The sequence below is a fragment of the Rhincodon typus genome, chromosome 25 (assembly GCF_021869965.1).
Source record: "Rhincodon typus isolate 14 chromosome 25, sRhiTyp1.1, whole genome shotgun sequence".
Classification (NCBI taxonomy): Eukaryota; Metazoa; Chordata; class Chondrichthyes; order Orectolobiformes; family Rhincodontidae; genus Rhincodon; species Rhincodon typus.
In genome coordinates, this window is record NC_063356.1 from 10,025,356 (window position 1) to 10,039,799 (window position 14,444).

A 14,444-nucleotide genomic window follows, 5' to 3' on the forward strand; every position below is an offset into this window, starting at 1 on the left:
TTAGCACATCAGCAGTACTTCAGCATGCAGACTCACATGTCTCAAGGAGAACCAGAGTCAGTAAATATTCATAAATATTGGGCCTACCTGTGATGCTCATGTCCCAAAAATGAATTAAGATTCAAGAAAATACTTCCTTAAAGGTAAGATATGATGCAACAAAAATTAATTTGCTGGATCACATCATTTTTTATTCCAGAACCAAGTATCTTTTGATTTTGGTATTCTGTACAAGTATTGACCAACTCCCAGAAAGCTTTAGATTTCATTTTAGATTTTATTGTCACATTTACCCAAGTATGGAAGTAGAGGAGTATAGTGAAAAGTGTATAATGTTACCACACATGGTACCATCTTAGGTACCAAGGTACCTTGGTACAAAAAGCTCAAGCACAAAGTAGTAAAAGAAAAGAAGTTCAAAAGTTAAGCATTACCTTCATAGAATAAGTAGAAAAATAGAGAAATAAGGTAATAGTTCACAACGAAGTCCGTCTTTGTATGAATTAGAAAAATAAAACAATTAAAAGTTCCATAATCTTTGATGAATCCTCTACTTAGTTCACTCTCAGGGACACCTCAGCTGCCTGTTCGCGATGCCGCTGCTACAGATACCAGGGGACCGCTCATGGGCTGTGATATTATCGCTGCTGCTGCTGCCTCCTCCCCAATTTCCTCCTGCTGCCTCCAGACATTCACTCATTCTGCCACCCAATAAACGGCAAACCGAAAGGTGATCATTGGAGAAGGAGCATCCGCAAAGGAGTGAACCATTTTCAGTGTCTTTGGCATTTGAAAGGTTGAGGGAGCTAGGGCTTTTTCATTGGAGCGAAGAAGAATGAGAGATGACTTGATAGAGTTGTACAAGATGATGAGAGGCATAGATAGAGTGGATAGTCAGAGACTTCTTCCCAGGGCAGAAATGACTATTACGAGTGGGCATAATTTTAAGGTGATTGGAGGAAGGTATAGGGGAGATGTCAGAGGTAGGTTCTTTACACAGAGAGTGGTGGGTGTGTGGAATGCGCTGCCGGCTGTGGTAGTGGGGTCAGATACATTAGAGACTTTTAAGCGATTCTTGGATAGGCACATGGAGGATAGTAAAATGTAGGGTATGCAGGGTAGTTTGATCTTAGTAGGATAATAGTCGGCACAACATTGTGGGCCGAAGGGCCAGTACTGTGCTGTGCTGTTCTATGTTCTATATTCTATACCAAGTTTCCAGGGGGAGAACAAGTGCCAACAGCCCAAGGTGCATCTCACACTCCCATTTCAGCAAACACCATCTTGTGGCAGGATGGCTGGGTCCAGTATCAAATTATTAATGAAGCACTAGTGCAGACTTCTGGATTACATTCCAGTGGCATGACCACTGCATCACTGTCTCCCCCTGTGCCTCTATGTTCTACCCTGTCAAGCCTCTTACAGAATTCTGCAGTTTGCAGTGAGATCACCTCTCATTCTTCTAAACTCTGGAGACCACTGACCCAGTTTGCTGAGCCTATCATCGCAGGACAGCCCTCTCAGCACAGGGATCAAGCCAATGAGCCTTTGCTGTATCCTCTTCAATGCAAACCTCTCTGTACATGCTTTATGAGGTTCTCTACATTGCTAAATTATAAGCATCTTGGAGAAACTTCAGCCTTCACCTGCAAGTTCATGTTAGTATTAACTGCGTACAATTGCTCAGAATTCTCTATAAAAGGGATAGATACTCACAGATAAAACCAGTACTCCGCCAGGCTGCCCTGAAGGACAATGATCATCAGTAAGGAGGTCACAACAAAGCACTGGGGCCAACCAGTTGGTTTGCTAAAGTTTCAAAAAGCGTACAAACTGTGCAATGACAGCTACGTTTTCTGTTTTGTCACACCATTGGACACATACAGCCGAGACCAGAATGGAATTAATACAGCAGTGTATTACTAATTCACTAGGAAGTGATAATTCCTGATAGCCACAACCCCTAAAAACTCAATAGTAATACCAAGGCTCAGTCTGAATAAACAATAAACACCTGCACATTAACATAACAGAGATAATACTGTAGAATCCCTATAGTGTGGAATCAGGCCATTCAGCCCATCAAGTCCACACCAACCCTCCACCCTATGCCTGCATTTCCCATGGACAATCCACCTAACCTGCACATCGGAGGAAATCAGAGCACCCAGAGGAAACCCACACAGACACAGGAAGAATGTGCAAACTCAACACAGAGAGTCATCAAAGGGTGGAACTGAACACGGGCCCCTGGCACTGTGAGGCAGCAGTACTGACACTGAGCCACTGTGCCACCCATGCAGGAGCGCACTTCACATAAATAATATGAATGGGCAGATAGGAACAAGAGGAGGCCACTCTGTCCTTCATGCCTGTGACATCATTCGTTTATCATGGTTGATCTGAATTGCAACTCCACCTTTACCTGCCTTGGTTCTGTAAATCCAGCTGCTCCTGTTAAACAGACATTCATCAATTTCCGTCTTGAAATGCAGAAGCAACCTAAACTCAGGTGTTTTTTGTGGGGAAGAGAGATTCAGATTTCCACTGTGCTTCATGTGAAGAAATGTTTCTTGATATCATCACCGCATGGCCTACCTCTAAATGGGAACCTTTTGTTCTTACTGCGGTCTCTCTTACAAGAGGAAATAGATTCTATGTGGACTACCCACTCCTTTCATTATCAGGGATTACACTGGTAAATGTGCATTTCACCCACTCCAAGGCAAATGATTCCCTCCTCAGATACAATAGGAACATAGGTACAGGAGCCTGTCCCACCATTCAATCACATCATGGCTGAAGTGTGGCCTAACTCCATACACTTGCCTTTGGCCCATATCCTTTAATACCTTTGTTTAATGAAAAAAAAACCCCTCTCTTTCGATGCCTGGAACTGAACTTGGGTCTGGAGAGAGGTTGGCATAACAACATCATCTCCACCTTTTTGTATTGCCCAGATGAGATAAAGGCCAACATTCCATTAGCCCATGAACCATATTGTGTACCTGTCCAGTGGATAATGACTAGGATGAGAGGAGTGTAACGTATTTCTCTTTAATCCTATTACTCCACTGACCACAAGATAAATATGAACATTTTACTCAGTTACCAATAATATCATTAGTTACTTTCTCTATATTCAGGTTAAAATAAAAAGATCCATCAACCAGGTTCCCCTGAGGACTCAAAGAATGCATCAAATGTTGATTCATAATCATCAGATGAAAATCCCTGAGAAATGTCCCTACAGGGATACCTGAAGGTACGATTCCTAGGACAATGATGCTCTTCCCTTTAATTCTCTTGTTAGAGCTCAATATTGGAACTCAATAGGAGTCCAACCCTTAGGAAATCTTGAATTAACTGTATGAAAGATTGGAGTTGTCAAATGGTATATGGGGCCTCATTTTAATTCTCATTGTTTATTACAACTAGACTTGAGTTTATTGTGTGCATCAACATTTGTCTGGATATGTGTTAGCTAGGTAAAGTGAAGAGAAAAGCTTGAAATGTTTTTGGTTACCCATACTGGTGCTCTTGACATCGTGGCATCCCGCTGTTGTCTACATCGGACACTGAGCAAATTCCGGGTTCATTTCTGGGTTCTGCATTAAATAAAACAAGTATGTCATTTCAATCCCCCACCCAGATTCAACAGTCCCAATTGTCTCTTATGTAGAAGCAATTTGCCTTCTAAGAAACTTGCTTTGAAACTGAAATTTCTTTCCACCTCCTCCTCTGTACAATGAAGTACTGTACAGAAATAATGAAAATATTACAGTCATATTGACTGCAATGTGCCCCAGCTTAAACTAGCCACTGTTAATAGAAACCAGCCTTGGACAGGTATAGATGTATAACTAGCACATGCAATTTGCAAAGAAGTTAGGAGTCATGTGTAGGGTTTGACTTATTCCTGGAGCTTCCACACACAACTTCCCCATCTAGCCAAACAGCCATTCTCCCCTCATCTCCAATTGGTTTTTAATAAGTAAAGTGCTCAAAGAAAATGAAACAAAAACTTTTGTTTCCTGTGTCTCTATGTTATTTCTTTATCGGCTGCTTTCTGCAGTATCCAAGAGATTAATCTGTAATTCTTGGAGATGCCGATCCTGGAGACCTGGCAACTCTGTCCAGGAGGTTGCCCACTGCCTAAACATAACAAAGCAAGAGAAGTACAGCCATTTCTAGTTGATACATCTCACAAATCTGGGAGTTTAAAAAATGGACAAGACAACTTGCATCACTAGCACTGTTTATTTGAGATTTCAAACCCAGTCTCCTGTTGAAACATCTCCCTGAGAAAGGATTTGCTTTCATTTATGTATTCAAAGGTCTTCTCTTGGTTTATCCTGAAACAAATAAACGATGCCCTAAATTACCACTGTTCTTCCAACATCCTTAAGGATATTCTTCTGTGTATCTACTGGATATTGGGTAACAATGGACCATGTTGCCCAGTGTGGCAACATGTTTGAGACAACAGCATCCTCAGCACATGCACTGTTCCACTGGGGTCACTGGTTAGTGACCAGACATGGGAGCCATTACAGATTACTCATCAACCCTTCATGCTCTTGACTGAGGCTGAGGGGACCCTGTCTCCCTCTCCATAGCACCTCTCAGGCTGACATAAACTCACTAGTAACAGAACCAGGGAAATCCTGATTTGAGGCCCTCAGTTAAACACTGCATTGAAGTAAGGGGAGGTTTATCTTAAAAGTTCTGTCTTTGGATTTCCGTGTACATGTGCAACATTAAAATACCAACGCGTTCTCATCCCTTTCCCTCTCTAGTTACACAACCGCAGGTTAAGGTTATGATCACTGCAAAGCTCTGTTGTTGCTGGAGATCAGAAATAAAAACAGGAAGTTTTGGAGAAACTCAGCAGGTCTGGCAATGCCTATAGAGAGAGAAACAGAGTAAATGTTTTAAGTTCAATATGACTCTTCTTTGTAACCCCAGAGTTCAACACAAGAATAATATAGGGCTTGAAATGTTGGTTCCATTTCTCTCTCTATTGATCGTTGAGTTTCTCCCTTTGAAGAATTTGTTCTTCCCTGTGCAGAATGTATTCACTTTGGGTTAATCCCATACATTTTAAAGTTTGATTCTATGTTGATCACATTATTTGAGCCAAGTTCAGGGTCTGGACTCAGCATGATCTATTATGGGATGCTTACAGAGAAAAGAAAAATCTTGTCAGGTCAGAGTTTAGGTTTGAACAGATTTTGCAAGTTTCATGTCGAGTAATAGTGCTCCATTGCAGTGACATGGTTGGAAAATACAGACACAGTTCATTGGTAACCTCCAGCTTTTACATGGAGCCCTGTTTCTAAACTCTGGGACATAAATTATATACTGTTGAACAATGTAAACCACAGGCACATCTGCAATTGGGCCCATGAATAATATGCCTACATTTTAAAGACGTTATTTAGTTTCAGCCAGAAGCGAGAACACAAATCACACACTGACATTTTTCTCTCCTTTCTCTTTCCCTCTAGCTACATCACTGCAATCCCACCATTCAGTGCATGCATAGAGCATTGGTCTTAACTTTAAAACAACAATGCAAAGTGCCACTTCAGTTATGAAGATAGATTTGAGAAATTAGGACTATTTTCATGGAACAAAAGAAGGCTGAGAGGACATGATGGGGGCATTCTGAATCATGTGGGATCTGGACTGAGCAAATAAGGAGAAACCGTTCACATACATGAAGGGACCGAACATAAGAGGGCACAGTTTTAAAGTAACAAGCCACAGGAACAAAGGCGACATGAAGAAAAGCTTATTCATGCATCTAGTGGTTAAATTCTGGGATATCAAGAATATGCATTCTTTCAAGCCTGAAGTGGCCTATTCGGATTAGAATATCCGCATTTCTGGTCTAATGAAAAGACTTGTGTTGAGTGAACAATATGAAGTTTATTGCATTATTGTAGCTATTTATTTGATTTGATTGATTGATTATTGCCACGTGTATCTATATACAGTGAAAAGTTCTGTTTTGCATGCAGTACAGGGAGATCATAGCATACAAAGACACAAAGATCATAGGGTGATTGGACAGAGCGAGGAATACAAAGTTATGGCTATTTACAGGCTATGTGAATACTTTCCTACAGAGACTGTCAGCAGCACATTACCTCAGGTCTGTGCTCTACAAGCTCCTTCTTTACCCTGACCAGGTTCCCACAGTATCATCACAGTGGATGGTGCTTTCTGCAGTCAATCAAGTATTAACCCTTTCAGACCCATAATATAACAAAATATACTGCCTGAGAATGTGATGGAAAGAGGTTCAAGTACGGCATTCAAAAGGTAACTGGACTATTGTCTGAAATGAAACAATGTTCAGGGTTACCTGGAGAAGGCAGGAACTGGCACTGAGTGATTTGCTAATTTGGAGATCCTCCTCCTGTGCAGAAATGATGGACCGAATGGTGTTTTTTAAAATTCATTCACAGGATGGGGGCATTGCTGGCCAGGCCAGCTTTTATTGCCCATCCCTTATTGCTCCAGAGGGCAGTAAAGAGTTAATCACATTGGTGTGGGCCTGGAGTCACATAATACTCCAGAGCAGGTAAGGATGGCAAATTCCCTTCTTTAAAGGGCATTAGAGAACCAGACAGGTTTTTATGACAATCAACAAGTGGTTACATGGTCATCACTTTCTTTCAGGTTTTTACTGAATTGAAATTTCACAGTCTGGGTATGGTGGGATTTGAACCCATATCTAGTCCAGTGACATTACCACTACAAAACCATCTCTTCCTGCACTGTAACTTTCTGTGAATAAACTGTTCAAATTACACACTAGAACAGCACTATGAGTACACTGGATAACTTCATTCTGTTCCATCGAGCAACTTCACCTGCAAAAAAAAATGACAGCTCTAGCACAGCTTAACTAATAACTAACTAGTGTTGTGGCTTTAGGATGCAGGAACTGAAAAGGTTAAGCAAGGTTAAGTTGCCACAGTCTCAGAGGGCCATAACGCTGTTCTCTCATAGAGAGAGAGTAACTGGTGGTGAGATTAACCTGAGAGTCACTATTCCTCAGGCGAGGGGAGAGGTTGAGAAAGTGGGACCTCATGGTGATGTCAGCTGGTGTGGGAATTGAACCCAGTGCTGTTGGCTTCACTCTGAAGGTAAAGAAACCACACTCTACGTGACAAGGATTCAGTCAGGAGCTGGCAGTGTTCCTTTCAAACTCTGATAAAAGCAATGGCAGCAAACTTTTACAATCTGTCTTGTTCACCAGATGATCTTTAAATTTCCCTATTTTTCAAAGTTTTTATGAAAAAGCCTTAAAAGAATGACTGACATTTACATAGCGCCATTCAGATCCTCAGGATCTCTGAGAGTGGCAGCGAATTTGCACATAGTAAGATTCCACAAACATCACTGAGCTAAATGACCATTTAACGTTAATAGAGTCGTACAGCATGGAAAGAGGCCTTTGGCTCACCATGTCTATGCTGACCAACAAACACCATTCTACAATAATCCCATTTACTGGTACTTGGTGCAGAGCCTACTAAGCCCTGGTATTTTAGGTGCTCATTGGTGAGAACTTGCAAACTCCACACAGACAGTAGCCCAAGGAATCGAACCCAGGTCCCTGGCACTGTGAGGCAACAGTGTTAACCACTACTGAGTCACCACGGTGCCCTATCTACCACCTTCTGGGTGAAACAAAAATTTCCTCAGATCCTCTCTAAACCACTTACTCTTCACCTTAAACGTATGCCCTCTAGTATTAGACACATCTGCCATGGGGAAAAGATTCCCACAAACTACCCTGTCTACGCCTCGCATTATGTGTTTTAGTGAAGTGAGAGATGTCAGTCAAAGTTTAAGGAGCTCCTCTCCAAAAGTTCCATGGAAACTATTACATCTACCTGACACAGAATTGTGAAGAATGAAACCTCTGGCCGTGCAGCACTGTCTCAAGGCTGCATTGAGAAGCCTGACTTTCTTTAAAATCACCCAGAATTTCTACGCAGTGCTTTAAACGTATAGAAAGTCATAAGCCTTCTGCAGGCAATCTCCTGATACATGCAGGCAAAGACCAAATCAGTTCTGTGATCAGAACCAACACTAAACAACAAACCCTCCAAAATGTGCCAATTCTTTCAAAACCAAAACGAGGGGTGAACCCAATCTATATCGCACAGTTCCATCCAACTTTAACAAGAACTTTGATTGAGATTAATCTTCACACTAAAGGTCTGTAATTCAATTTATCTTCCATGCAGTGTTTTGCATGAGCAATTTCCTGTATATGAGCTCACAAGGACCTCTCACATCCTCCAAAATCTGGTTCCAATTACTGTGCTGCAGTATAACCACAAACAGTATGATCTATCTAATAAGAATACAGTACTGTAGGCTACAGGGGATAAATGACAGTAGTGGGAGCAGGGAAAAGTTCTTCCTGAACTTTCTCTGTTTGGTCCAATTTTACATCAGTGAACAGATATGTGAATATCTTTCTGCTATAAATTTTCTAATTATTCAGCCTGTTATTCAAAACTTTGCATTTGCTTTTGCTTTCTGTGGCCTTTCTTGTCTCAATTACATGACAGAGGGCAAATGTTACAAAGCATGGAATGCAAACATTGGTAATAACAGAGTGGGTACATGGTATTTTGAAATGTTGGATGATTGATCACTCATACCACTAAGCAATGCAACAATAATGGCTTCACAAATAGTCAATTATTCATAAGGAAATAACCCTCTCGGAATATCCAATGCTTTCTCTGAAAACAGGTTTAGAGAACAAGAAGATCACTGAAACTGGAGGAAGGAACCCTAGAACTAGCAACACAAAGAGAAGTTATTTATCTCCTGGGACTTAACTTGGCTTCAATGCCCAGAGGAAGACATCACTTCCTGCCGAGCCTCCACTGGAAAAAATCCTAAAGAAATTCCAGCCAACAGAACACCCCCAGCATCACTTTTCATAGTCTAAAGGAAAACTTCTCTCAAAATTCTTCTTAGTCATCTCTGCTTGGAAACAGTCCAAGCATCATAACTCTAGTGCTAGGAACAAATTACTGCAGAAGCTGGAAATCACAGTGGGTCAGCCAGCATCCATGGAGAGAGAGCAAGTTAACATTTCTAGTCAACTCGAAATGTTAGTCTGTCCTCTCCATGGATGCTGCCCAACCCACTGTGATTTCCAGCATTTTTTTTGTTTTCATTACTCCAGTGCTCGACCCCTGGCATGGTTTGAGTCTTTCAATCCATTTTCCTGTAACTGTTTTTCCACTCACCCCAGACTTATTGCGATGGCACAAAAGTGAAACTGTTTGACATGCATATCACAGACGTAATGGAGATGCAATTTAGGATGATTGTGGTTAGAGCAGCATTGGCTATATCGCTTGCGATTGTACAATCTGCTTAAGTAGTATAGTTGACAGTCCCTCTCTTCCACTCCACTGTGTAATGAGTTGCTAGAGGCCACTCCTCTCTGTAATGGATTGCATAGTAGAAGCAAGATGGGGCATGTTGAGGAACTTCATTTTAACTCAGAAATGTGGATATACACTGAGATTCAAAGGTGGCTGTCACTGATCATCTGTTTTTGGTTTTGGATCTTTGGATAGAGTGGATACTGTCAATCATTATTACTATCCCATGGTACATATTTTAATCCCTATGAGTGAGAGTAGGAAGTAGTGCAGTTATCCTTTCAGAAATAACGTTGTTTTTAGCCTCATTCCAAAAATGGCAGAGACGTTTACTATGTTAATTATATCACATTGAAATATTTCCCTCCAGAAATCTTTATTAATCTATAAATAATTAAGACTTCTTCTGAACAGAACAAAATAAACAGCAGGAAAAGCTTAGTCTGTGGACAACCACTGTTGGTCCCTGTCGATTCACTCATCAATTAAGGGCAACTGATGAAGATACCAACTTCTTAACCCTGCCCTCGCCTGAGGGGTGGTGACCGCACAACTCCAGCAATGACCAACCTCATTTGTATGAGCAAAACTGAGCTGTTAAAGGTTGAAAAAGAATGAGTCTTGTAGTTGTAGAGTACCTCTCACAAGTAACCACTGAACGTTCTAAAGTGCTGTCCAGCCAACAGCCTGATCATTTGTTTTTTTCCACAATGTGATTGAGGGGTAATTAATGGCCAGGGCACTAATGACAGCTTTGCTGTTCCTTGAAACAATGCTCAGGAATCTTCTACATCCACTTGACAGGGCAGGTGGACTTTTGGTTTATCGTTGCATCCAGAAGGCAATATCGCCAACAGAGCAATATGCCCTCTGTACCGCACTATGGATTCAGCCTTAATCCCTCGAATCCCAGGGCAGGATTTGAACCACAGCTTTCTGTCCTAAGGGATATGGCTCTACTGACTGAGCCATGGTTAGCTAATATACAGGGGCCAGGTTAGGTCTGTTCTGCACCGTGCTGAAAGAGTGTGTAGTTGAGTTTTACAAGAATGGTTCCAGGGATGAGGCACTTCAGTTATGAGGCAAGATTGGAGAGGTTAGGTCTGTAGGAGGTTTTATAGGAATGGAGGTTTTCAAAATCATAAGCAGAATAGGGAGAAACTGTTCACGCCTGTAAAAGAATCGAAAACCAGAGGGCACATAGAATAGAATCATCGAACCCTGCAGTGCAGAAAAAGGCCATTCAGCCCATCAAGTCTGAACTGACCCTTCGAGACCCAACACTACCCCACCCCATCCCCATTACCCTACATGGGGTTTTTTGCCATGGCTAACCCATTTATCCTGCACACTACGGGGCATTTTTTAATCATGGGCAATCCACCTAACCAGCATATCTTTGGACAGTTCTGCACAGTTTAAAAAGAGTGTTGCTAAAGAAGTAGATGCAGGGTGAGAAAAAGATTTTTTACACAGCGAGCGTTTTGGGTTTGCAATTCACTCCCAGGCATTTTTGCGGAGGCACAATCGAGGCATCCAAGAGGTCACTAGATGATTATTTATATGGAAACAATGCACAGGGTTATGGGGAAAGGATGGGAGATTGGCACTGAGTTAAAATAATTAGAAAGCTCGTGCAGACACAATGGGCTGAATGGCTTCCTTCTGCACAATTCAGTGAAGGCTGAAAGACTCTGATTAATTGCAAGGGAAAAAGTGTATGTCTGTGTGTGTGTGTGTGGATGTCTGTCGGTGTGTGTGTGTCTGTGTGTGTGTGTGTCTGTGTGCGTGTGTGTCTGTGTGTGTGTGTGTATATACATGTGCAAGCACATGTCTTACGTGACAGAAGGGAGCACAGCTGTGGATTCCCAATCTTATTTGGGAAGATATCTTACTTAACTGTGATAAGAAAGCACCGGACTGGAAGCAGAGGGAAGGAAATGGAATCGGGGACCTTAATCTTCACTGCTTTAGGAATCAGCAAATACTAATGGAAACATGTTTATTTATAGCAGAGGAAAGGCTACTTCCATCATTGTATCTTTGCTGGCTCTTTTGCTGGAGCAATCCAAAGTTATCCTCGCTGTCCAATGCACATGGTTTGGCATCTCATTCTTCTTCAAAGTTTTATCCAATTTGTCTCAAACCAGTCCACTAATCTCAGCTCAACTATTTCCTGTAGCACAGCAGTCCGTGCTAAAACAATCTCTGTGTAAAACAATTTCTTCCAAATACTCTCCTTACTCTGTCAACAATCATTTTAAATTGATGACCCTCTTGACACTGCCACACTAACCAAAGGAAATCTCCCTTATTTCCTCTTCAGTCTACCAAAACTCTTTGTAGCATTACTAACTGGTTTGTGTTGCCATGAGCCTTGTAGCTTGAGGGTTCCAATTCTCAATATAGGGGAAGTAGCTCTCCTCTTTGCTGACAGTTTGTGACCTGCATTGGTTTTCCCTTTTCTATGATTGACTGGTCTTGTTAGTTTTCTGAAAGCTCTTTCATTGACATCATTGCACATGATACTGTTCTCTGTCAGCACATTTCTCACTAAAGCAAATTGTTCCATCCTTTCTTCACAGTTTCTCACACATGGTTGCTGGTGTTACGGTTATATCATTATGTACCTCAGCATCTTAATATCTAATCCACCTCATTTTTCTACAATAACCTACATCAAATCTAATTTTAGTTTACTTGCTGCAATGCAAATACTTCCAGTATCTTAAGTCTCATTTCGTACTGAAAACTACCCATCCACAGCATGACCTTAGTGAATGCCGCACTCTCAGTCTGATTTTGATAAGGACTTGGACTAAGATAAGGCAAAGTATGAGAATCCATTATTAAGGAGGTTATAATGGGATTTCTTTTTAAAAATCGCAATGCGATCAGGCAAAGCTAACAAAGCTTTGGATAGAGGACATCATGTTTAACCAATCTATTACAGCGTTTTCACAATGGAGCATTTCCAGTGGACAGAGGGGAACTGGTAGATGTAGATACTTGGATTTCCAAAACATATATGATAAGGTGCCATATTAAAGCTTGTTGGACACGGTAAGAGTGCATAGTATGGGGAGTAATATATTAGTATGAGATTAATGATTGGTTAGCTAACAGAAAGCAGAAAGTTGGGATAAGTAGTTCTTTATTAGGTTGGAAAGCAACAACTAGTAGAGTGCCACAGGGACCAGTGCTTGGACCTCGACTATTCACAATCCATGTCAATCATTTGGATGAAGCTACTAAATGTATGATAGTTACACTTGCTAATGATGTTAAGACGGGTGAGAAAGTATATTGTCAAGAGGAGTTAGTGAGTTTACAAAAGGATATGAACACGTTGAGTGAGATGGAATTGTAGTATCTAAATCTAAATTTGTCCATTTTATCAGGAAGAATAGAAAAGCAGTATATAATTAAAATGGAGAGTGACTGGAGAAATCAATAGTAAGAGGTATTTGGGTGTCCTGGTAAATGAATCACATAAAGTTAGTGTGGAGGTGCACCAAGTGATTAGGAAGGCAACAAAATATTGTGATTTATTTCAAGGGAAAAGGAATGTGAAAGTAGGGAAGATTTGCTGCAACTGTATGGGACACTGGTCAGACCATATCTGGATTGTTGTGTACGGTTTGGTCTCCTTATTTAAAGAAAAGATATAAATACTCTAGAAGCAGTTCAGAGAGTATTTACTTGACGTCCCTAGTGTGAAGGGTTATCTTCTGAAGATTAATTGAAGTGGTTAGGCCTAAATCCACTGGCATTTAGAAGAATGAGGTGTGATCTTATTGAAACACATTAGATCTTGAAGGTGGCTGAAATGATTGATACCAGGAAGATGTTTCCTGTTTTGGAGCGGACTAAAACTAAAGAACGTAGTTTAAGAATGAGAGATTTTGTTTCTGCCAGAGAATCAATAGAGTGTGAAATTCTTTTCACCAGAAGATGCACATAAAAATGTTGAAAATAGGAGCAGTAGTCCATTCGGCCCTTTGAGCCTACTCTGTCATTTGATATGATCATGGCCAATCATCCTGCTCAGTAACTTGTTCCCTTTTCTCCCCATACACTTTGATCCCTTTAGCTCTGAGAACTATATCTAACTCCTTCTTGAAACACTTGATGAATTAGTCTCAACCACTTTCTGAATATCACAGGTTCATCACTCGCTGTGTGAAGATATTTCTCCTCATCTCAGTCCTAAATGGTTTACCCTGTATCTTTAGACTGTGATCCCTGGTTCTGGACACTCTGGTTGTGGATTCTGGGTCATTAAATTTATTCAAAGCTAAACGAGGTAGAGTTTTGATTGATAAGAGTGTTAAGGATTATGAAGTGCAGTTAGGAAAATGTAGTGGAGACCACACTAGGTCAGCCATGATCTTACTGAAGGCTGGTGCAGCCATGATCTTACTGAAGGGCCAAATGACCTATTCCTGTTCCTGTGTTATATTTTCCTATGGCATTCTCTATAGGGATGTGGCAAAACTACACAATACTCAATCTGTAGTTTGACCAATATTATACATACATTTATTTTTGTATTTTTATTCCTACACTCCCTGTCATATTTACAAAATTCCATATTATGTTAGCCTTTTATATGGCTTTACCTGCATTCAGACATCTGGTGCATTTTACTTCCTATATCTCTGTTTGCCCACACGCTTTACTGCCTTCCCATTGACGTAAACTCCCATTTTAACCCAAAACACATGACCAGGCTTAACTGAACCAATCTGCCACATTCAGGTTGTATTGGTCAGGCATGGCTTACATGAAGGGTACTGAAATTTTTGGATCCTGCAAAGATCCAGCTAGAGGTAGGCATGCTGGGGTGCAAATGTGACTCTATTTGGCAGACCATGAAGGATGTACGTAATGCATCACAAATTTAATATATTATTTGTTAGTTGGCTATAGAGTTTGGAGTTAAGACAGTGAGTAGCCATCAAGAGAATACAGGGATCAGAATTTCAGAAGTAGATTCACTGGTCATTT

At 41.0% G+C, this 14,444-nt stretch overlaps 1 protein-coding gene across 3 annotated transcripts in view; it reads right to left on the minus strand.

Annotated features, from left to right (window-relative positions):
• LOC109922628 overlaps positions 1 to 14,444 on the minus strand; it is a 65,636-nt gene that overhangs the window by 37,044 nt on the left and 14,148 nt on the right. Inside the window, exon 2 of one of the 3 annotated variants that reach the window (XM_048612012.1) lies at positions 3,533 to 3,608. The exons of 1 other annotated variant lie outside the window; for it this stretch is intronic. In XM_048612012.1, the coding sequence (XP_048467969.1) occupies positions 3,533 to 3,547 (15 nt within the window). In that variant the 5' untranslated portion in view covers positions 3,548 to 3,608. Of the gene's footprint in view, positions 1 to 3,526; positions 3,609 to 14,444 lie in introns of all 3 variants that reach the window. One more of the 3 variants, XM_048612010.1, reaches the window with a different exon arrangement.